The 23,976-nt window shown below is 44.1% G+C and overlaps 1 protein-coding gene and 1 long non-coding RNA gene across 9 annotated transcripts; one reads left to right on the top strand and one right to left on the bottom strand.

Moving 5' to 3' along the window:
• The first annotated feature begins 89 nt into the window (after positions 1 to 89).
• LOC311439898 lies at positions 90 to 22,573 on the top strand. 4 transcript variants are annotated; one of them, XR_014695060.1, is made up of 6 exons: positions 90 to 467; positions 2,573 to 2,769; positions 6,891 to 7,193; positions 13,556 to 13,624; positions 17,406 to 17,508; positions 21,434 to 22,573. It is a non-coding gene; the product is annotated as an uncharacterized lncRNA (long non-coding RNA). The 4 variants fall into 4 exon arrangements; XR_014695061.1 differs by lacking the exon at positions 6,891 to 7,193 and having other exon boundaries at positions 91 to 467; XR_014695062.1 differs by lacking the exons at positions 6,891 to 7,193; positions 13,556 to 13,624; positions 17,406 to 17,508 and having other exon boundaries at positions 96 to 467.
• STOX1 (storkhead box 1) lies at positions 671 to 17,898 on the bottom strand. 5 transcript variants are annotated; one of them, XM_084526199.1, is made up of 4 exons: positions 17,883 to 17,898; positions 6,127 to 6,279; positions 2,080 to 4,375; positions 671 to 987 (listed from the first exon to the last, which is right to left on the bottom strand). In XM_084526199.1, the coding sequence occupies exons 2-4, from the start codon at positions 6,257 to 6,259 to the stop codon at positions 948 to 950; spliced, it is 2,469 nt and encodes an 822-aa protein (XP_084382325.1). In that variant the 5' UTR covers positions 6,260 to 6,279; positions 17,883 to 17,898; the 3' UTR covers positions 671 to 947. The 5 variants fall into 5 exon arrangements, with proteins under 5 accessions (XP_084382325.1, XP_084382322.1, XP_084382324.1 ...); XM_084526196.1 differs by lacking the exon at positions 17,883 to 17,898 and adding an exon at positions 16,538 to 16,823; XM_084526198.1 differs by lacking the exon at positions 17,883 to 17,898 and adding an exon at positions 15,959 to 16,518.
• Positions 22,574 to 23,976: the final 1,403 nt, after the last annotated feature.

Genomic DNA, 23,976 nt, shown 5'->3' with positions numbered 1-23,976 from the left:
ATCGCCTGTCGCCCCGCCCCTCGGACTACAACTCCCGGCGTGCCTCGCGGCAGCCCCCGCCCGCCTCAGCCTCGGTCGGGAGGCGGCCGCCATTTTGGGGGTGTCCCTGCGCCATCTCTCGCCGCCTGTGGGGGGCGGGGAGGGGGGGCGAATTACGTGAGAGGAAAAAAAATTAAAAATAAAAAACTCAGGGCGCCCAGCAGGTTAGAGGGGTTGTGACCCTCCTCGCAGGCAGGGATATTGCCTCAGAATGACTCTCCTGGGGGTTTAAGGTCGGTAAAAGACCGCGCAGGCTGAAAGCAGCGCAGCCTGCCTTTAGCTACGGGAAGAAACCCGAAGGAGCCTCAAAGACCGAGTCCCGTGCACCGCACAGAGCCGCGCACAAGCGAGCCCAGCAGCACTGCCGCGATTTTCTCCCCAAAACAGTGAGGAAGCCCCAGCATTCAAGCAGAGTTTGTGGTAACAAGGTGCGTGCCCAGTTGGATCCTTTGGGTGTTTGCTGACAGGGGAGAGGGAGCCTCAAGCCTGCCCCTGGGTCTGGTTTTCCACACAAAAATTACAAATTAAAAAAAAAACACTTAAGAATTAACAGCATCGAACAATCCTGCACAAGTGGTGTAGTCCTGTTAGAGCAACACATACCCTTTCCAAATTAACAAAGGGATCTGAGTGAAGTATATCAGTCCTCACTTTTATTTGACACAGGGATGTAAAAACTAAAGATGAGAGCAACAGAAATGTGCATTAGGTCTCCACACTTCCAACAAACAGCTCTGATTTAGAGGCAGCTTCACGCTGTGACCAGTCATAGTTACAGTATCGTCGCATTGTTACAAAGAAAAAAAGTTGACATAGCTCATTAAAAAACTAATCAAACATTCATGACCACAGTTAGCTGAAGCAAGGAATGTTTTGGGGATTGTCCTCCTTTTGGCATTGTTATTCTTTTAGAATTTGGCAGGAAGCTTCATCTTCTTTTCAGTCCATCTAAAACAACAGAATTATTAGATGTCAGACCTCATACTCTAAAAATAACCTGAATTGGCTTAGCTTCTGGTACCTCAGATGGCATCAATACAATCAGAATGACCCTTTCAATACTTTTTGCTAAAGTACAACCAAGAGGCTTCAAGTGTCCATGTCCAAGTAACACTTTAAAATTCTGCCTGAGCGCACAGCCAAAAAGCTGCTTAAGAAGGGAGAGAAAAAAAAACACTTTAGCAGAATTTCCTTAAAAATGGTAGTATGTGATTTGTTCCTTTGTGTACAAGTTTCTCAAGGTGACAATACGTGTCTAATGAGAACCTGAGTGGTTTAACTGTGCTTAAATACCAGTCATTTAAGGTATTAAGAACATATGGTGCTATTAAAAATTGATATGATTTTATTTTTTCCCTCAGAGCTTTTCATCTTATGCTCCTGTCACTTTAGTTAACAGTTTTGTAAGTCTTACCCACATGCAACTACATGAAATATTGTTTCATACTGGTTTGGTTTATTAATGAATTTTCAAAAATCCACCTGAGGAAGTTACCTAGTTATGAAGGGAAGAGAAACCTCTTGGTCAGGTGGTGGACACGTTCTCCAGTCTGTTGTGAGCAATTTGTATATTTTGTACTTTAAATTATGATTGAACACCTTTGTAAAACATTTTTTAGTCTTCATCTACAACCGGGAAAACTATGGCAATATTAGTAATATTACACGGTAAGATCAATGCAAGCTGAGCGTTATTGTTAACAGGACCATATTGAGTTTATCCATCACCATGTTTCAAAACATTTCTGCACTTGTCTACATCTTCTTGTTTAATTAGAGCTCATAATATTTTCTTGTCTCATGAAAGCAAAATATAAACTGCAGCATTTGTATAGCAGACATGGGGAGAAAGTTCACATAAAAAGACATGGTAGAACTCTGCATTTTGAGTATTTCTGGGTCACAACACTTATGTTTTTAAAAATAATAACAATTTTGTTGTTGTGGAGAGGGATCTATGGTATACAGCAACCGGTCTACCTAAAGCTGATTGTTAATTTGAAGCTGAAACAACTGACACAGTCACATGCGTGTTCTTACCTTGGGGAGTCAATTCCACTGTCTCCTGTTATGCTGTGGTTTTCTGTCCCCTCTGTGTGATTCTGCCCTGATAGCACGGTACCCGTGTTCTTAAAAACCAGACCTTTCTTTCCTGGGGGGGTTCTCATTTCTTTGGTTTGTGGGCCCAAAGCACGGCACGCCACTGCTTCTCCTGTCTCACAGGGGGAGTTCAGCAAAGAGTCAGCCTCGTTGCTGCTGCAGAAATCGGCTTCAGCTGAAGCCTTCACACGTTCAGTAAGGCCACTTTCAGCTTCCTTTCTGTGAACCGTCGGAAGAACCTGACTGCACAAACAGCTTTCTGCTGTAAAGTCTGGGTTTTGATGCCTTTTTGAGCCATCGAGTGATTCTGCAAAGCCAGCACACCCGTTAAATCCCTGGTGTCCAGAATCAGGTTTATTTACAGTTGTGTTGTATTGCGTTGAACAAATATTGACCTGGGAGTTTGTTAGAGCTGGCCCCATTTTTTGCACAGCTTTGTTCCAGTCCCTTGTACCTGGAGATGCACGGCCAGGAACCAAGTGCCATGGTTCATTGCTTTCAGGATTGTCACCCAGACGCAACAAACTACCAATGTCACAAGCTTTCTGGTGCGGAAGATGGCCCTTACCAGTAAATCCTTCACTTTCCACCTTCAGTGATCCAGGATGGCTGGCGCACTCATATTTAAATGTAAGGTCATTCTTTTTATCAGTCTTCTTTCTGTGTTTCACACCAAATTCTTTTACCTGGCTGACATTGGTTGTACAACGTGAAAGACTGACATTCTGAAACTCTTCTGCTGTTTGATCCAGTAACTCGCATACAGCGGCGGCTCTGTGCCTGCAGTGCTTGTCTTTTGGACGTACCGAATGTTTTGCTGCTTCTTTGCACATACCATTATCCCCAGCGTAGGAGCGAGGGGATTTTTGGATATCCCCACGATTCATTTTGACTGTTCCTCTGTGGATGTTGTCTTCAGAAATAACGCTCTCCACAAAGCGTTTACTGTTACCGTCTGTTCGCAAAGTGCTGCTTTGTGGGTAACTACAGCTTCCACTTAAACTGTCCTGCTTTACTTGGAGGGAGGACTGATTATCCCGTAGTAATTTGCTTTGCCTAGCATTGTCAGCCTGCATTTCAGGAACCAACTGTTCAGCTTCATATTCAAAGGCTTTTGAGGAGTCCAAGAAACGGGGCCTTTGTGAATTCCTATCCTGCTTTTGAGTCCTGGGCTTCAGCTGACTGTTAGCACGAGCTCTGTACCCTTTGGCATAAACATTGTGTCTCCATGAGAGACCCTGAAAAGGGTTCTGGATCTGTTTTTTATATATGATGTGGGATTCCTCCGCTACATCCAGCGGCTGGTGGGTCGTGGTAGGCAGTGAAATGTTCTCTTCCAGTTTCTGGTTTGGGGATGTTAGCTCAGGCATGGGAGATTTCCTGTTGCTTCTGCTAATTTGCTTCTCTCTGTCTGCTTTGGTTTTCCTGCTGTGTTTTGCTGTTCTAATTTGTGTCTTTGGAACACACTCCTTTGAAAGATGCTTTTGCTTGAGGGTTAACGCTTCAGCAGAGATACCTTTACTGATACTTCTTTTCCTCTCCTCAGACTTTTGCATTAATTTTGTGTGCTTAATCAAGTTATCAACCGTGAGGGTAGGGTTAATCCGCTTGATGATTTCATGTTCGATATCACGTGGCATATTATCCAAGTTGTCTTCATCTCGGACTGGCCACTCCTTGGGAGGAAACTGGGCTGAAAAGGTAGAGAACTCCTTCTTCTGTTTCTCTTTTTTGGAAGTACTTCTCCAGAAAAGGCCAAGGCCAAATTTTTTGCATTTCAGTTTCTCTTTGACTGATGTCAGGGATTTGATGGTGTCCCAGGAGTGGCTTTCAGCAGAGGCAGAGATCACTTGAGTTTGAATTGAAGGCTTCAACTCACTGCAGCCTTTCTTCACTCCTCCCTTAGCTTCATGGTTCATTAGTTGCCGATATCTTCGGTCACTGAGCGTATTCTGGTCGGGGAAACAACGGCAGGATCTGTAACGGGATACGGCAGGAATGTTTTCTTTCACTGGGTCTGCACAGCTCTCAGCATTTACAAGGCAACTGATGGAAGACAAGGAGCAGCAACCGTCCTCCAGCAGGACTCTTTTATTGCCTTCTGGGGCATCATTTGCAACGAAGTAGGTGCTGGGGGTGACGATGAAGTATCCTTCTCCTGTGTGATAGATTTTCCTTTCTTTAATTAGAGCACCAAGGATGTTGTATAAGATTTGGTGGGAAGGAACTGCAATGCCTACAACAAAGATAGCACAGGTATTTCAAATCAAAAATAAGTTTTCAAATAAAATGGAAACTGGTTGAAGAAAAACTTGCATGTAACAGACTCAGCATGAAATACCCGGTGTATTTAGCTTGAGAGATTCAGAATCAGTTTGCAACCGAAATGCGAATGGGAAATACTCAATTTCGACATGAAAATGCCTGGTACCACAGGACAAATAGCAACATTTATTTATTTTTTAATACATCACCAGCAATTGTGCTTTCTCCCAGCCACATCCCCGTAGGGCTCCCCGCAGGACAGGGACAGCCCCAGCTCCCTTCCAGCTCGGATATTCCGTGCTCAGCCCTGAGTCGGGGAGAGCTGAAGCAGCCAGGAGAGGGCAGCACACAAACGCCATCCCGCCGAGGGGGCTGCAGGCCTGCCAGCGGCTTAAGGACCAGCAAAACCCTTTTAACTCTCTCAAGGCCATTCCTCGCTGATGAGGGAAGCTCGCCCCTGAGGAATTAGGTAAAGACAGCGGCGTTTCTGGTGGTCACAGCATTCTCTTTTGAATAAGCAAGGATGTCCCTGGGCATCTGTCAGGATATGATTTTTGTGAGACCTTCTCCCAAGCCGTGTGTTGTTCAAAGCATTTGCCTCTGGGCAGGTTATTTAAGAGCAGCTTTTATTCCTCTCTCTCAAGCTTCTGGTACCTTTTGGTCACATTACAAGCGCTCCCAAAATTTACCTCACTGATACCGGTCTCAGCTGCTGGTTTTCCCTCAGGTGTCACATCATTAGTCTGGTGACACCTGACCAGCCGCCCCAGATGCTGCCCATCTCCTGCCCACAAGAAGGAAGACTTCCAGCAAGGTACAAACATAGCAAGAAAAATGTTCTCTCCCTCTACAGACTTGGGGAGTACGGCTTCTGGCTGAGCTGAAAATGCAACCTCGTGGTGTCTCAGTGCACATGTGGACTGCATCACGTTCCTGGCAGCTTTTGGAGCCAGTTTATGGGGTTGCATTAAAAAATTTTCCCAGTAGTGAAAATGCTTACCAGATCAACCTGTAACGTTTGCAGAGCTGGAAGACTGTGAAGAATCAAACGAGGAAGCTCAGTATGAAACCAGGGAACCTCCTGCAAAGGGCTATAAGGAGCCTTTATGGAGACACACATGCCCAAGCACCCCTTCAATACTGCAGATTTAAGGGACGTTTTTCAGATTAAAAGAAACTGCAGCATTTAAGGGAAGAGACTACTCCCCCATCAGAAGAGCTCATTAAAGCTCATCTGGTGTAATTAATTTGCTTTCAGGAATTTGACCAACAAACCTGATTCTGCGGGCAGCTCCGTTCCAGATACCAGCCACCAGGTGTAGCTCCCCTGCTGTAGACCCCTTTGCCATCAAAATCAAAGGTGTTCCTGGCTCTTAAAGGAGGATTCAAAGCCTTACTGATCTGGCAGTCTCTGCTTTATGCTTTTCCAGATCTGGCATCTCAATCCCTCATCTATTCTTTCCGACCCTTGAGAAAGGGCATGCTCTCAATGTCCTAACGAACCCAGTTTATTAAAATCTGTAAAAAGGATCATCGTCAAATCAACGTCAGGAATGCTCACGGGCTGCTAAGGACTCCATACATATTTGTGCACTCTCCCAGTTGCCTGATGGTTTCTAATCTTCCACATTGCCAGTTTTACTTGTGAACATTCATTGATGACTTGCCCCGTACCATGATGGTGCAGTCACTTTTAAAAGGAAGAGGAAATGAACATTTTACCTGGAGAACTTTTCACTAACTGCTCCACCAAAGTTTTCTGTGTGACCAGCATTTGATCTGCATTCATGTCTGATATGGCACGGCAGATTTCTTCTGCCAGAGGAAGAGACTGTGGCAGTGAGCAAGGATTCATGAGAACAGGGAGCACATCACCTGGAGTCCAGAAGGAAGGAAAAAGACAAAGAAAAAGTTGTTTGAATGGCAGTGCTTCATTTTTCTGTTAGCCACGATTATATGGTGTTGCTTCAGAGCAAGCATCTTATCCTCAACTACTTTTATTTCACTAACTACTCATCAATATTTCTCAGAGAACACAGCTCTAAATACTTCATGTGTTTTTGTAGTGAAGGCAACAGAAGGCTACCTTAGGCACATCAGTTTGTTTGGTATTAAATTCCATCTTAAACCTTCATTTAGCTCAGTAAACAGGGAGTCAAGAGAGAGAGAGAGAATTAAATTTGATGACTGTTTACAAACAAAACCATGCAGAACCTGTATTTCTCTGAGTAGCTAATGAAAAAGGTCAGCATCCAACATTCTAAGCACAAAATCTTTTCACCTGATCAGAATACAGAAGAAAAAAGACCAGCAACAGGCTCTAACACGCACGTTGGAACAGAAATGGTAAATTTTCCATTTTTAGACTTGGCTCTTGAACTAGAGATTGTCTACTGGACTGTACAGAGAACAAAAATGCTTGCTATAACTGACAAACTGGTTACAATCATAATTTGTACTCCTTCACCAGCTCACACATTTTTTAGGCTACATCACCTGGTCACGTCTCCTGGTCAGAGACAACAACGCTGTCCCCGCTTTGCACGGCGAGAGCAGAGGCTCGGAGGGGCGAGAGCCAAGCCCTGCTCCCCCAGCAGCGCTGCAGCCCCAGCCCAGCCCCAGCCCAGCAGAGCACAGCACACCTCCTGCCAGCAGCTCAACAGTTGGAGTTTTCATTTCCCTCCGTCTCACAAGGACAGGATCCTGCGCTTGGAATGATGTAGGAAAACCTGAAGTAAAGACTTTTCCTGGAAGCTGGTGACAAAGAACGAAGCGGGGACTTACCTGAGGTCTGTGCATACATTAAGGCTATGACTGTGTACACCCCAGACAAAACCAGGCGTTTTTCTATTCTTCAGGTAGCCCCACGATCTGTTCTCACTACCTGGTGGTGTTTCATGTTCTCTCCCCTGGTCTCTGTTGCAGGAAGCCCCTGGGTGTGCTCAGCTGCCAGCTCATTACTTCACCAGGCAAAAGCTAGAGTTAAATGCTAACAGCAATTCTCCTGCTGGTGAGAAGTGACAGCTTCGATTAAGCGATGTTCAGGTTTAACTAAACTGCAGTTGGGGAGTCTGTTGGGCGACTCTGCAACCTGATATTTATCCTTTTTGGCAGAAAACTGGAACACAAACATTCCTCTGAGTAAATGAATTAAGCAACGGCACTTGGAAAAGCTTAAATCGCTCTTGACCTTTGTTTTACAACTGCAGTTAGGCTCAACAAAAAGCTCTCAGAGAAAAATCCTGGCACCCAGTTTCCCCAGTGACGTTGCTAGGACACTCCTTGCAGGTGCAGGAAGCATTGCAAGGTTTCTTTTTGTATGGGAAAAGACTGTCAGCAGTGAGTAATAACTCTTGTGAACACTTTGCTGGCTCAGCTCTCTGCTGTAGGCACACAGAGCTGCAGCCAGTTTTACCATTTGTTCCTGTAGAGCACCAAACTGCTAGGGAATAAAACACCAAACGTAATGGAAATGTATTAATGATCTTTATGAATATTAATTACCATGCCATCATTGTCCACATCTGTCTCACAACCTCAAAAATCCCAGGTCTCTTTCAAGGGGAAGCCCTTTCAGGATAATATTTAAAACAAAGTAGTAAACAAAAGCCAGTTTGATAGTAAAGGGAAGAAACATAGTATGCTTAGCTGCTTTATAGTTTTTATAAGGACTTGCTTACAGTGACATGCAAGGTACCTGTCAGCCCTCAAGGAACTCAGGGTAAGCCCCTGGGTTGTTTAAATACAGCACAGTTCCCACTGCACGCTCCGCAGCTCTTACAGAATCACGTTTACCAGTCCCCAGCTAGGCACTTAGCCCGTAGTCACGTATTATAGTCCTTCAGTTTGTTTTACCATCCTATTCAAACGCTGCTTATTACCTGGGCACCCGAAACCCAAGAACACCCTTTTAGAGCACAGATCGATCACAGGGTGGGCAAGTCACCTGTAACACGAGCACTGGTGCACACGAAAAGCCTCCAAACTCAGGGTACAGGAAAGTCTCCGGGTATTCTTGACCTGCACAAAGCGATTTTTTTGTTCCATGCCTGTAACGTGAGCTTTACCACTTTTCACTGGGTTGTTTAACCAGAAAAATGTGTACAGTGCAAGTTTTTTCTGGGTAAAAACAGGCTAGTCCTGAGAAAGTGAACAGAGGTGCATTTTATTGCCTGAGAGCTCGATTTACTTCTTAAAAGCTGGGGTAAAGAATTTACATAGCAGTAAAAGGTTAACGATAACTAATTAGTTCTGGGGAAAAATAAATGCAAATCAACAATAATCTCCACTACATGATTCCACTTACATCTGCTGAGACACAACACCTGGGAATTACATTTAATAGCCAGAAAAGTCTATCTAGGAGTCTATAATTGAGCATAAAATCCCACTGATCCCATGCCTCTTTGCATGAGAGCCCTAACCTGTTTGATTCGCTTCACTTTCTGCAGAAATGCAGGAGGGAAACTGTAAGCAAGTACAGTTCTGCCACAACTCCAAGGCTTCTGCTTTTCTGTAGACTGAAGCACATCCCGGTCACGTTTTATGGCATTTTATAATTAAAAACTAGGAAAAGTTTTAAAGAGGAAAAAAGTTAAAAGGAACATAGAAAGTTTGGGAACTTCTGTAAAATCTCTTTTTGAACATTTATGGAGATTTTAACTCTTACTAAAGGAGAGCATTTCTACGTAGATTCCAAAGACAGAGTTAGGAATCGTAGACCACTTTCAGTTACAAGCACATAACCAGGAAGCTCCATTTTGGCATAACCATTGTGTACCAGACCCTCTGTTCAGAAACATCTCTTTACAAAGAGCAAATAGTTCAACTCCATTAAAAACTGTCAACTCTTGCAACATGTTTAATCTGTTACTGAAACAAGCAGAAGCTCTGAAGAACAGCGGGCCATCTTTCTGTTTATTTTGTGCAACTCCCTGAGAGAAACAAAACGCCTGTCAGCTCAGGTCACTGACACTTCATCAGCTGGAGCTGCAGGAGCAGCTGCACACACTTCAAAACGTCGGGGTTTCTGTAACCACTGCAAGGACACTCCCAGATCACAACAATCAGGCAATGTCCTCCACTTGGAGCCAGGGGCTGATGCTTACAGATAGAGGATGAGGCCATGCCACAAAAAGAGCACTTCTGGGTGTTGAAGATGAGCAGGCAAGTTCAGTGCTTGGAGATCTGTTTCACCCACAACAGCTGTCAAAGCAGCCACCTCACAAACCACGTAAACGCATCTGCCTCTGGGTCACCCTCGCTGTTTGCAGCCTAACTGGCAGAGAAACTGAGCTATGAGCAGCAGCACTCAACAATTATTTTTCACTTTAACTCACTTTTCAACCAACTCACATACAGCATTGGATATACCCAGCACAGCTGATAGCAAGGAGGGTCATCATTAACCATTTCAGCATTCAGTGCCTGGCATACAAGGCAAAATGATTCAAAAGTTGCATTGCAAGGAGGTAAAAATAACATAAAACAAAAGGGTCCTGAGTAAGCTGCAAAACCATGCAAGTAGCCACGGAAGCGAGCAGTAGCAGAGAAATAACCAAGCCACTGGCAATGCCTCTGGCTCCTGTAATTGTCTGCAGGTGCTGCCAGCCAGAGCTACAGGATTTTGACACGAGCAAATCTTTTCCACTGGGCCTGGTCCCAAAAGTCCCTTCGCAACCCTGGCGTTTCTCCAGTGAAACCGCTCGGCTTTTTCCTTGCTCCCAGCCCTGCCCTCTCTTCTGCAGTAAATCTCAGCCCATCCAAGTAGCTCTTTAATGTCAAAGTCTCTGGTCTAAGAAGTGTTGCTGGTTAGGTACTTACCCACAGAGCGAAGGAGGCTGTAAAAACATCATCGTGCTGCTGTGCATTCCTGCCTCTGTTCACCTAAAGGCCAGCTCAAACTGCTGCTGTATTCCTGAGGCTGACTCCTGTGCTGGGAAATGTGCCGTGGCACAAAAGGCACTCACAAAAAGCGTACAGCTTAAGGCAACGGGCACGGGAGTAAAACGTAACTACGAGCATGTCTCCCTACCCTAGGTGGACCAAAATTCACTCCTTTGCACGGCCCCTGGCTTCAGCCCACATTTACCCCAGCCAAGGAAAGTCCCACGCTGGTCTTTTAGACTAACAGCAGGCACAGAGCTCTTCAAAAGAGAACACAGCCCCCTGCAGAGGGATCCAGCAAACCATGAATCAGGGGACAAAACAGCTATCGAGTCCCACTCGCTCCCAGGCAACCCTTGGCCAAATCCCACCCACAGCAGCAAAAGCTGCCGGAGAGCTTGGTGCCGTTGTAGCAGCCCTCGGAGCAGGGGCACTGGCTGTCAGGGAGGGCAGGAGCCACCAGCACACACACAGGTGGAAGGAAGCAGCTCTCAGATCCTGTTTCAGGCCATATCCCACTGCAGGGAGTGTTGTCATTCAGCTGAGCACAAAGCTTTGATGGTACACGAGCAATTCGCACCCGTCTGAGAAGCCCATGGTGTTGAAGGATGCGCGCAGCCACTTTTAGCTTCCTCTCTCCTTAAAAAGAAAAACAACTTTAAAGACAAACCCCATGCTAAAGAAGATGCTTCTGCATATTCTGCACCTGGGTTGCAATTTATGGCCCAAAGGAAAAGGAAAGCAGCACGTTTGCCATCACAGAAGGTCTCAGAGGAGTTGTTTGGTCACTGCAGAAATAACAGCAGTAGTTTGCATCTCAGGATACTGGCCCAGAGTTCCCAAATCTTTCCCCATGGCTTTGGGGCTATTAAACTCCCCTTCCATACTTCAATTCATCTAAATTTCAACCAAAAGGACGTGGTAAATGGCAAACAGAGCAACTGAGCACCTCCACTCTGTTACAGAAGCCTCAGTAAATATCTTTTTCAAGAGCCAGTTGTGGAGAAGCTGTACTGTGAAGGCTGCTGGGTCGCACAGAGCAAGGTGAAGCCTCCCACAGAAGTTACAAAGATGTGCAGGTGCCTGTGGGATACTGAAGATGTAGAACAGTTAATGGGGGAAAAGTAAGCAATGCTGTCCATGAAGTACCTGAGCAAGTGTTGTTCAGGGCAGGCTAGCTTTATTGCAATGTTTTTGGGGGAACAAGGAAAATATTTAATAACAATAACATAATTTTCAACCTTGGAAGCTCAGCATATAGCTGGCCATAGAGCACAAAGGAGAAATCCAGCATCGGGGTGGAAGGGGGTACTAAAAGGCAACATTTAAAACCTCATTTGGGAGTGGTTAATTTGTTTTAGAAAAGCAGAATAAAATTCACAGAGGCTTGGTTTATTTCAGTTTAAAACCAAAACCCAAACCAGCATTTTGGCTTTCGAACAGACTGAGGTTGCTAACCAAACAGCAGTCGTGCCACTGCCCGGGAAGCTTTCTGCTTCCATACAAATCGGGCTGCTCGCAGGGAAGCTGTGAGCTGCCAGCAAATGGACCATGGCTTGCCACTGATGCATCAGTGCAAGATAAAACATACTAGGAAAAAAAAATGGTTTATATCATGGAGTATTTCCAAAGGTTTCACAGTACTCTCACCAACGTGGGCAGTTCTGCATACCGAGCTCTCTGTTAGCAGTAAACACTGCGTGAGTCACAGCAGTGATGCACAGCACTGGCATCTTTGTTTTAGCTCTGCCGGGAGTGTTTTTACAAAATACAGCAAGGAATTGGCAGAGAGTGGCCCTGGGTGGATGTTGTTTTGGCAATGCAGACACCCACATCTCTCTAACCTAATGGTTAAAAAAAATAGTAAGAAAAACCTCTCGCAAGTATCACAGCAGTTTTATCAGGCTAAAGAAAACCATGCTGCCATCATCCTGGCTTGGGAGGACCTGCCAGCAGCCCCCCAAGAAGATGAGAGAGCCAAGCTCTGTGCAGCTGTGCGTGGTGTGAAGTTGAAGTACAGCAGGCATCAGCTGGAACGAGAGAGCCTGGCTATAAGGAAACCCTTTTCACCCTTTAGGACAGCCCGGCAGTGGAGCAGGTTGCCCAGAGAGGTTGTGCAGTCTCCAGTCCTGGGGAGTTTCCAAGATGTGACCAGACAAAGCCCTGAGCAACCTGGTCCGACCCCACAGCTGTCCCTACTTCGAGCAGGAGGTGGGACAGGCTCCCAGCAACAAGGTAACAGTCCAGACATCCAGCTTAATTGGGCACTGGTGCCTGTGCCTCCCACAGCAGCTCTCATCACCCACTTTGACCACCCTGTTTTCTGTAACCCAATGCAACAGCACTTTTGACCTCTGCTAGCTGTGAAGTTTTCTTCGGTTGCACCAGGCTAAAGAAAAAAGGGGATGGTTACCCTTACATCACGTCAAGGAGGCCATGCAAAACAGCATCTGAATGGAAAACCGATTGGATTTCTTCTCAACCTTCAAAGAGCCACTGTTTTCGTAACCTTTCCTTTGTCACAACCAAACTCTGTGTGTATGGGCTTGTTGTTAGAGCTGGTGCTCTCTGGTGGTGAAGTGGACACATGCTGAAGCAGGAAGGCAATACAGAAAAGCTAAACTAACCTTCAAGTGAAGTCTGAAAACTTCTGCTGAAAACTTCTAGCACTGAGAAATACGCAGCACATATGAAGTTCTGCACAACTGACCTTATTAGAGGTAATGCTTAGAAAAAAACAGAGACAATTGAAATGAATGGAGTTTACTAGACGTAAAAAATACACTCCCGTTCAACGGTACTTGTTAAATGGTGCAACGAGAGACCACTCAGTGAAACAGTGGAAAAATATACACGCACATGGTTTTGCAGATAACACCTCACAGGAATTCAACCTGAGCAGACCTGGTAAATCCATCAGGATTTTGAAGAGCGTTGCAGTGCCTTGCTGCTGGGAGTCCCAGCAGTACAAATATCGCAGTTGGGTTCAGTGCAAAACACCGAGGCAAGTCCTTGGATTAGAGGGTTACTAAGGAGGTGGAAAAGTGTGAAACAGTCAGAGGTGTCACCTCATTTCAAGTCAGTGGTAAGAGCTCAAAGCCAGCTACAATTAGGTGCTAAACGTTGCTAAATAATGTGAGATCTACGCTGGGAGGATTGATTCAGTAAACCAAAGATAGCAAAAGCAAATAAAAAGTTGTCCTTTTTCAAAAAGTACAAATGTTTTCTTCCCTTTTTTTTTTTTTTTTTTTTTTTTATCCCAAAGATGTATTGGGCAGTCACCACTGGAACAACTGCGATAACCTGGAGAACCCGATTACAACAGAATATACAAGTAAGTTCTGAATCAGAGACCTTACTGAAACCAACTGGAGAATAAAAGTTAAAAACGCAACTAAACCGCTCATGTTCAAACAGCCTATATGCAGCAGTGCAACATAAAACATTTCTGTTCATCCCCTCTTCTTCAAGCCTGAAGAAAATAAAAAAGGAACAAACTTAAAAAGAGCCCTGAGCAGTCCAGCGTGAACCACGACCACATACTGAGAGTTACACTTCACAGAAGCCAACTGCATTGAAGGACAAAACTCTTCTGCTTTGCCTCGCAAACCTACATCCCCGCTGGTGAGGCAGGATGAAAGTCCCTGGGAGAAAGGGGCTCCAGAAGAGAGGAATCGCAAGCTGCACATCCCGGCCTCTTGCAGAGCCACTGTCCTCACCGACACCAGGTGTTCCCGTGGCAAAACAGCACCTGCTGCTCACACAGCCACGATTTCAGCTGTAGTTTCTTTAGACTCTGCAGCAGGGTGATGCTGACACTGACAGGAATTGCTGTGAACAAATTCAAGGTACTGAAGGGAAAATAAAGAGAGACAATCTTTGTTCTCGTTCGTGCTTTTCGGCTCTTTCTGAGTGCTTCACGTCTCCCTCAGTTCTGGGGAGTATTTGCAGGGGAAGGAGGAGATGTGAGGAGCTGTGCTATCAGCTAACTCCATCAAGTTCACAAACAACTGGGCGAGGACTTGTTTTATGTTCCCGCAGAATGGGAACCAGGCAGCTCAGCACACGGCAGACCTCTGGGGAGACAGACACGAGCTGGTTATGACCAAGGTGAAGCAAGCAGCTCCAGCAATGCTTCCTCCCGGGCTGACCCCCAGCTTCTCTCTTCACACACCCTGGAGCGATGCTCCTCAGGCCGAGCTGTGCCAGCTGGATCCCAGCTCATCCCCGTCCTGCTCCTCTGCAGCACCCCGGGGCTGCCCAGGAAGGGGCAGGGGGAGCGCTTTGCCCCTCATTTGGTTAACAACAGACCGAACAAGCACCGGAGATGGGCCCTCAGGGGTGTTAGCATTGCCACCCAGGCCGCTCAGCTATCAGATCGGGAGGACAAGGGGGTTAAAACCAGCCCCCCTGCTTAACCCTCCGAGGCAGGGATGAATTGCCATGATTTTCCCAACCCCCATCCCCGGGAGTAGCGTGCAAACAAGAGCCTGGCTCCAGGGCACAGGGGGACACAGGGGCTGTGTGCCCCTTGCTTCTTGTTTACTGTTCAACGAGCAATGGGTTGTGGATTAAAGAGGAAAAGAAAGAGAAAGAAAGGAAGAAACACCTTAAAACCATCGGCTGATTTTTCTCGTGAGTCTGAAAACTCAGTCTTGGCCCTTTTAGTGTACTGTGGACAGAGATAAAGATACTGCAACCAGGTATCTGTGAAAATTCATCAAACAGTAGTGTAGTTTGCAGACACTGCTAGTGCTACGTGCTGCAGTAAAGGATGTTTCCTAAGAACCACCTCGGACATTTCTTGTTCCCTACATCCCAGCCACAAGTCGTGGAGCACGAGAAACCCACGTGCCTTGAATCCCACTCCACTGCAAATAACAGCTTGGGAGCAGGTAGATTAAAACAAGCAATCTATATAAAATAAAGACTGCTAACATGATACCAATAGCTTCATTTTTCAATATCGTGAACTCCTTTAAAAAAACAAAACCAAGAAAGCTTTGTCCCTTGGCTTTTAGTTGTCTAACTTGTCACTTGCTTTCCTGGAACAAAACACATCCAAGGAATAGGAGAAAAGCCTTCCAGAGCAGAACATGGTCATTACCACGAGGGATGGAAGAAAAGACACTGCACATCACTTTTTACCAGAAAATTACTTAAATAAAGACACTAAAATTACAAATTGGTTTCAGGAGGGAGGGAGGGAAGGAATCCCTTCAACATCAAATGTTTGAAAAAGAGAAATTCACAAATAAGTTTCTTCAAAGGCATTTGATAAAAGAAACAGTAAGAGAACTCCAACTTGTTAGAACCCCCTTTGGGCATTACTGCAGTGAGAGATAAAACATTAGGGGAAGTTGTGTAATTCATTTGCTGAAATAATTTTCATTTGGATCCAGCCAGCCACCCTGTGCGTGAGAAAAGAGGTTACGGGGAAGCAAGAGGATGAAAAACCAAATGAATCGAGGTCTCTGCATCATTTTCAGGAGACTGGCAAGTAACATATCAACAGTCACAAGTAATGCAAAACTCTAACAAGAGGGAATTATCTCCGACATATTTAGAAGTGTGATGTCTTTTTAGATGGAGGCCGGAAAGTAAAACACTGCTCTTGCTTATAATGCCCTATCGGGGTTAACAGTGAAGAGGTCAGCAGGCTACTCACAACCAGGACAGACAAACCTCTTGCTGGAGCAGGTGTAGAAGGTCAGCAGAGTGCCCAGAAAAACGAGACTGCAAGGGGAGACTGAAGAGTCAGAGAACAGGGCTGAGGCAGAAAAGAGCTCTTCTCTGCAGGCTATTAGGAAAGCAGGGTAAATATCAGGAAAAGGGGGGAAAAATAAATCTAAGTGATTTAAGCTAAAGCCACCATTAAGAGAAGCATAAACAGGTTGAGCTGGCCAAGGACAACACAGGCTAGGTATCACATATTTTCACATTAAAATTTTTGGAAGACTTAAGAATGACCTCTTTCAAAAGGTGACAAAGGCTTTGAGAAAGAATTCAGAGCTGCTGTTTCACTTGGACTGCTGCTTCTCTTCAACACAAAGCTTCTGTTACCTAATCAGATCCAGCTCTGCCTGAGGTAACATGTACTGCTAACTTTAAAATTCATCCCCTGACACAGCAGATTACCGAGCTGCCCTCAGGGAAGCATAACAATAAACCTCTCAAAAACGACAGCTGTGAAAATTCCTACCTTTGGAAATCCAACTAAACCAGGATTCATTTGCACCTCAAGTACCTGGTAGTTACTATGGGGCTGACCAGCTACCAGCCTTCATTTCAGCATCTTCTGCTTGGGCTTTGCCACATTTCTGTTTTGGCTGCTGGTGCTTCAATCCTTCAGTTTGGGGCAAGTGGTTCAGATCAACAGGGTAAAGCAGGCACCTGAGCTGACATGAAGCAAGAACTAGGCTGCCCCCGTTCATCACTTACAGGTGTTTCTTGGTAATTACAACTTGCTGTCTCCCATAATCACCTTCAGCAGAGAACAGTCCTAATTAACCACAACAAAACCACATGGAAAATTGCAAAGTCTGCAGAAGCTTCACTGCCAAACTAATGGCTCAAGTAAAAAAATGAGGAGCTGTGAGGCAGCGATCGGTACCAAGAGCAGAAATGTAGTTAACACAACTGCCACATTTCAGAGAATAATTCAGTGGCACCGGTGCAGTAAGAGCACTCAGTAATCCAGCAGCTGGATTTTCATGTATATTCAAAGCCCTTGATTGCAGCCTGGCCTCATTAGACTGAAAAGGTTACTAGCATAATTAATTGATGATGAGCTAATTGCAGGTACTAAATAGCAATGATGAATAAATACAATTTTCACCAGTATGATCTTAAAAATACACTTTTCCCCCCCATATTGCTTTGCCATTGTTCCTACTGCCCGATGTGACAGCGTGTTCTCTGTGTATCCCCTGAATGCTAATAGATTAAACAAAAGGGGGAACGGAGACAGTTTCTGCTGCAATATGCTATCTTCTGCAAAACTCTTACCTAAATTTTTCCTGTGAATAATTACATACTTAAGGTAGCAACCTGAACGTGCCCAAGTCTGATTTCTTCTTAGATCTTCCATCAATTTCACTTTTCCCTATTTTTAGAAAAGCTTTCAAAGACCCCTTTGGAGCTTCTTTTTGGTCAGCATTTCCAGAGGAATGAAGACTAAAAGCAGCTGCTGAGATCAGAGCATCGCCTCCACATGAGGTAACAAAATGCCTTCCCCTCCAGGCAGCCATCGCCCCACCGAGCTGCGGGACCCCACGGTGCTGAGCACCCTCTGCCTTTACCTGCTTCAGTGGCAGCACGCTCTGTAGCTTTTTTCCACATAAATCTTTGTGCTGATTCAATCCATAACATCCAGCTTCAGTGTTTTTTTTCTAGGCATCATTCTCTGTCTGAAAACGTTCTTCCACTGGTTGTGAATGCACCTTCCAGCCGATCAGAGTATCACTCTCTGGCCAGTCCCCTCCTCCAAAAACACCACTAGCTGCAACAAAACACCTAAATCAGCCTGGTTCCTATCACATTTTCCCTAAACGCTGATTGCCCATGTGCACAACTGCACTGCAACAACTCACTGGGTCACCACCAAGTGGGCTTCAAAGCAGAGCTCTGGCAGGTGAGACCTGGTTTGCCCCGGTGTCCGTAGCGGGGAAAGGCTGCGGTGGTGATGCCCTGCTTGTTCCTTGCTTGTGCGGCAGCCCGGCTGCAGGATTTTTGCCCCCCAGGATTCACGCTGATGCTGCTAATCACGAAATACCACAGGCAGAAGTCACCTGCATGGTTTGGCACTTCCAGTGGATAAAGTCTCCGATGGCAGCTGAGGCCATGCTGCTCAATCAACCAGCGGCTCTGCAATGTGGAGAGGATCTTGCCATCAGGATTGCACAGACAGGCAGTGGAGACAAGCAACAGAGTCAAGAAGAAAGGAAATAAATTCAGTGGCACTGGAGGGCTGCCTGCTCCAGCCCCAGCTGCAGCCACTGCGGTCAGTTCTTCCCTCTCCCCGCTGCTCCAGCACGGGGCACTCTTCCTCTGGAAAACCCCACTCTGGGCTGAAGGGAACTCCCTCAATTTTGCACTAAAATCCCACTGAGACAAAAGACTCCCTCCCCATCCCACTACCGTGTTTTCCTCCCCCAGGGTCAGCTCTTGCTGTGTCTCAGGTTACACGTTCATGGAGCAAGGCCCCAGCAAAGGAGGCAGCAGAGGCACCCCTTCAAGGGCAGCAGGCCTTGCTCCGCACAGAATTTGGGTTAAACACGCAGTTTGTTCCTGTTGTGCAAAGCTGCACAGTGCATCTTCTCATCTACTGTGGAAAATCCTTACCAGACAAGGTAAGAGCACTGCTCACTTTGGAATCTGTGCTCAGGGAGATTTCGTTTCGGATTGAGGGGGATTCTGCTGTGTTGTTAACTTGCAGGTCACATTAGAATAGCCTTCAAACCATCTTCACTGGAAAAAGTGCCTAAAATGGACTCATTTTCCTTATCTGAATGAACTAACTGCTCAGAATATCTGCACTGCTACCTTTTTCTTATCAACCCTAACTATTCAGAGCCCCTGCCACCCGAAGCCAACGCTATAAAGTTTCTGCTTTTGTCAGTGGCTCAGTTATTATCCAGTGTATAATTCCCACAAGTCCCCCTTTGTGCTGCCCATCATTATATCCCAAATCACAAGACTGAAAATGTTGGCTGCACATTCCTTGCAAGTATATTACCGGATCCCTTGGATAACCAGAGCATTTGGAGACATGCTGCCACCAATATGTCCCCCAGAACTAAGTCACCTCTTTCTCCTCTCGTCAGTACAATGAAAAGACTCTTCTTCCTTGCCCCCACCACTCCACAACAACAGAGGTAATTAACTTGATTTCAGGAAAGATTTCAGCAGAAAACCAAGTCCAATATTGGTAAGCAACTACTCGTTTTCATCCCTTTGGTCACATTATACAAGGCTTCTTTGTATCAGAGATAATGACAACTGCAAGTTTCTCTCCATGGACAAATGATTTAAGGATACTCTCAACCTGTCTGGAAACCTTCCCCAGGATTTTGCAACTTGTAACGTGACTGTCTTGATTGATACCTTATGTTTGACATAATACACTTAACAAAAGTACATTTGCTTGAATAGCTCTTTGGTAAAACGAGTTATCAGGAGACCAGCTGGAGGCTTGGGCTAAATGTGTGCAGGTTTTATTAGCACGCAGTGACAATTGCCTATTTCTGCTCTGACACAGCCTCTGTACGCATGCAGGGGTCTGTTTTACACTAAGGCAGGTTGGTCTAGGAGACGAGTCTTTTCTGAGGCCAACAGCACCACGTACTTTTATCTCCCACTGTTCATTTCTATGACATGACATGCGGCAGCATTTTCTACTTTTATTTGCAAATCTGCTGGCTACCATCCAGCCCTGCTAAAAAGAGATCAGAAATGAAGGGCAATTGCTCTCCAGCTGTTTCAGCCCTTGCATGACAAAACAGGAAGGCAACCGGATGACCCTCTGTTGGGAAGACCAAAAACCATTAAGTGAAATACAAGGGAAAAACCTAACGCACACTCAGACAAATCCTTTTTTGTACCACTGAAAAAGTTGCAAGCAACTAATAAAGCAAACTACCACTCTAAAAGCAGTTGTTGAAACAGTGTGGAGAGTTCAGGCTGAGATTCTCTGTACTGCTCCTCCCCTCCACTCTTCCCTTCTCCCCAGTTTCTTCATGATGAAACGGGAATGATTCAGCCAACAGGATCCTTTCATTTGTGCCCACAATAGACTGAGGGAAAAAAATCAGATATGGAAGGGAAGGTTATTATTTCTAAATAGAATAACATCACTGAGGTATTTCAACAATAGGGCAAAATAAGGCTCACATGCCTGTGGCTTTACGTGCTCTGTAAACAGTCTGAGTGTAATGGTGAAGCACTGCATGAACTAGAAGAAAAACTCCAGCAGTTTAACATCATAACCTAGCACCAAAACAAGCAAATGGCCAACGTGGAACAAACAAATCCACTCAACACCATTACCTTGCTCTGTCATTGTTAGGAAAAGAACACAGAGAACCAGACTGATAATAGGCTAGATACTATAGCTTGCAGGATTCCTCAATCACACCTGAAAAGATACCAGTTCTTACATTCGCTGTAGGGTAAATGACCTGAATCTTCCTATCTCTTAGAATCTACTTGTTAAAGGGAACAACACTTGAAAAAACAGCAGATACAAGAAATCAGAAGCGGCATAGAATTGCAGAGTGTAGCAAGATTTCAAAGCAAATCCAGGTTATCAGGTATCTGGAAATACAAAAGCAAAGCTCCTAACCACAGCTGAAACACTACAAAACGTACATCCTTCAGTGTTTGGTGTGTTCCAAAAATCTGAATTTGTATTCCAGATCATAATGTCCCCGTTACGGAGTGGATGAACAAAACATAATTTTGCCTAAAAGTATGTTATATTACTATTAATGTTGTATTAATATTAAATAAACTGCAATTAATTTCTAACGCAACACATCTAATGAGACACAATACACAGAAAGGTGAGTTTGTTGGGAAAACACTGGCAGTTTTGATAGCCAAGTAGAGGCATTTATTATTTATGCTGTTTTTATTGTTGTACTACATGGCAATATACAATTCCAGCTGAATTTCTATTTGAACCACTTCTGCTTTCTGAAAGTGCATTGACCGCGCTACCTACACATTTTGCAATCTATCACTGGCCATGAGACTCTGTCACTAAAAATGAAATATTTTATATTTTTAAATATAAACTGCACTGAACAAATGCACTCAAGATTGTTAACCTGACCTGGATACACAAAGATTACAGAAGCAAGAGAAAAAACACATTTTGTGCACATTCCTGATAAAATTATCAGTGAAAGTTAACTGTGTTACATAAATCCAAACAGATACTCAACACAGTACATTATTCAGCAGAAAGATGGACTGAGAGCCATTCTCTCTCCCAAAGCAGTTATTTCAGCCTGAACAATGAACATATATTATGGTCATGGCCTCAGCTTTATAAAGTTACATTCTGAAATGACTCAGTTGTAAATGCTGGATGTGCAGAAACCCGTGGTCACCAGACAGCATTCTATCTTCTGCTCCACAGGCCAAGTGAAAGGACGCAGGGAAAACCAAGCAACAATTGGGAAGTGATTCTGCAGCAGCGCCCGGGTGCTACGGCCACGATAGATCAAGCACTGGGTGAGTCAGTAAAACGCGTCTCTGTCATGGTAGAACATGTAGCGGTGCTAGATCCAGCTCCATTAGCACCCACACAATACTCAGCTCTCCAGAAAGCTTTGGCAAAAATTCTCTATTGGCCTTTTTGCTGCTGTTGCTATGTAGCACTGAAGCTATGCACCTTTACCTTTTGTATTACCAGATCAAACAAAGGGGCATTATTAAAGTCTACTCCAATCTAGATCATGTTGCATGCAGATGTATGGTGTGGAACTGTCTTCCTATGCTTATTCAGGGGCATCCACTGGTCTGAGTATCATGCTGTAAAGGTTCAATTCATTAATTTCATCATCCTAGACCAATATAAAAGGGGAAAAAAAGTCTATAAACAGATTTGGTTCTATTTACTCGCTTGTTATAGCAGTGCTTTCTCTACAGAACAAGGCACTCCTAGATTCGCTACTCTGCACAGAGCCTCTAAGATGATTTTAAAACTACAAACCAATTGTGTGCTTCAACACTGAGAGAGCTGGCAAGACCTTGCTTCAGCTCTTTTGTCAGCAGCTGATAGCCTGGGAAAGGCATAGCAGTGGAAAGCCCATGACATGTGAAACATGGACATAAAATGCAAAAACACTGTTCATAAATTAAAACTGATAGAAAATTGCTGATTACTGATACTGTGTTTTTTTTTTTTTTTTTGTAAGAACTGCTTGCATTCCTAGAGTATTACCAAGAAGCTTTAGCTAATGACCAGAATTGATGCGACATGTATACAGAACTTTGTGCCATTTGATAAAGTGACTTTACATGCTGTGAAGTTGTTCTTCCTCAGATTATTTGTCCTTTGTGAGACTGGTCAAGCCCTGTGTAGGTTGTAAAATTTTTTTTTTTTTCCCTTTATTTTTTAACCTTTCATTTTCCTTCCAACATAAATGCAGACTGTACATTGTATTTAAAACACTGGTACATCAAAGCAATATAGAGCAAGGTTGCACTAATTCAAGCAATTATTTTTCTTAAAATACTATAAAAGTCCGTATACTAGCAATTATGTCACAGGGCCTCTCAACTCCAACACAAGATGAGGCCTGCTTTTGTAACAACTGCTTTCATATCAGCTGTTTAAGGTTTAAAAAAAGAAAAAAAAAAAAAAAAACACGAAGAGATTCCAACATAAGTTTCACAGTGAACCTACGAAGTTATCTTGTATTCTAAAATTGATCTCTTGCATGTTCATGTGTACAGCTGAAAATTCCTCATGAAAAAAGTTATTTCAAAGTCAGTCTTTTCCTTACTATTTTAAACGGTGCTCGACATATACATGCTGTCAGTCTGTACAAAGGTAAAGGTGAAAAATATAATTTGATTACAAAAGAATTTCACTTTACACCATCTGTATACCACAGACGATGCTTTTCATAGGATTCATTTATGACCATCCTCACTCACTCTAATGGGATGTTACCTCTTAATTCATAACACATGCAATTTCTGTGTACTTGTATGGAAGAATTAGTGTTTTTAACTCCTACTTTAGTGTGAACAGTTAAGGTATTACCCAGTGACTCAACTGTGATGAATGAGAGGGTAATTTATGCATGTTATTTTAATGAAGAAAGACTTCAGTTGTCTGGCTTCAAAAGAGCCAAGGAAGGAAATGACAGAAGCACCACCTCAGACCCTTGAGCTTTAACGTAGGTTATTCATAGATATTATGGCACTTGGACTCTCTTAACAGGTATTTAGTTACCTAGGACATCTAGGTTAAACAAACAACAAAAAAAAAGTATTAAAATTAACCATTGCTGTAAGACAAGATTCCTTTCCCAACCTTCAAAACCCTTAATTTTCCTGGAAGTTGCACCAAAATACCATTGTTTGTGCTTCATCTCATGTAAGTAAGTTGCCTTTGACAAATGATGTCACATTAAGTTTTAAGCTTAGATCTGTGGTTATCTGTGAACACAAAGTAAAGGCAGTCTTAGCCTCTTTCAACAAAAATTGTCCTGCTCCTTCATACTTATAACACGAAATGTTGATACTTGTGTATCTATTACTTTGTTGGACTAGAGTATTGGAAGTAATTACACATACTAGGAAAGAAGTCCAAATTTAATTAAAGGTGACTTACAACGGTAGCATTTTGTCCATGTAAGGCATTATTCTGACATCTACTGGCCTGGTATCCAACCATACATATTAATACACCGCACTTGTTAAAAAGGAGCATATATATTAATCCAAAGGTAAGAACAATTAAGGAAACACAAATGACATACATTTAAAACAGGCCCATATATTTTCATATAAATCTCACAACTCTACCAGTATTGTGGTAGGTTTCTATTGCTTTCTTAACTCATATGCAACTCTGAACTACTGTATCTCAGGAAGCTTTATTACAAGCACTTTTGGAAAATTACAGTTGGAAGGGAAAAGAAAGTTGTGACAAGTAAAAAAAAAAAA

The sequence above is a fragment of the Aythya ferina genome (assembly GCF_964211825.1).
Source record: "Aythya ferina genome assembly, chromosome: 7".
In the NCBI taxonomy this organism is placed as follows: Eukaryota; Metazoa; Chordata; class Aves; order Anseriformes; family Anatidae; genus Aythya; species Aythya ferina.
Note: the sequence above shows the minus strand (reverse complement) of the source record. Positions and strands in the feature narration are given on the sequence as shown.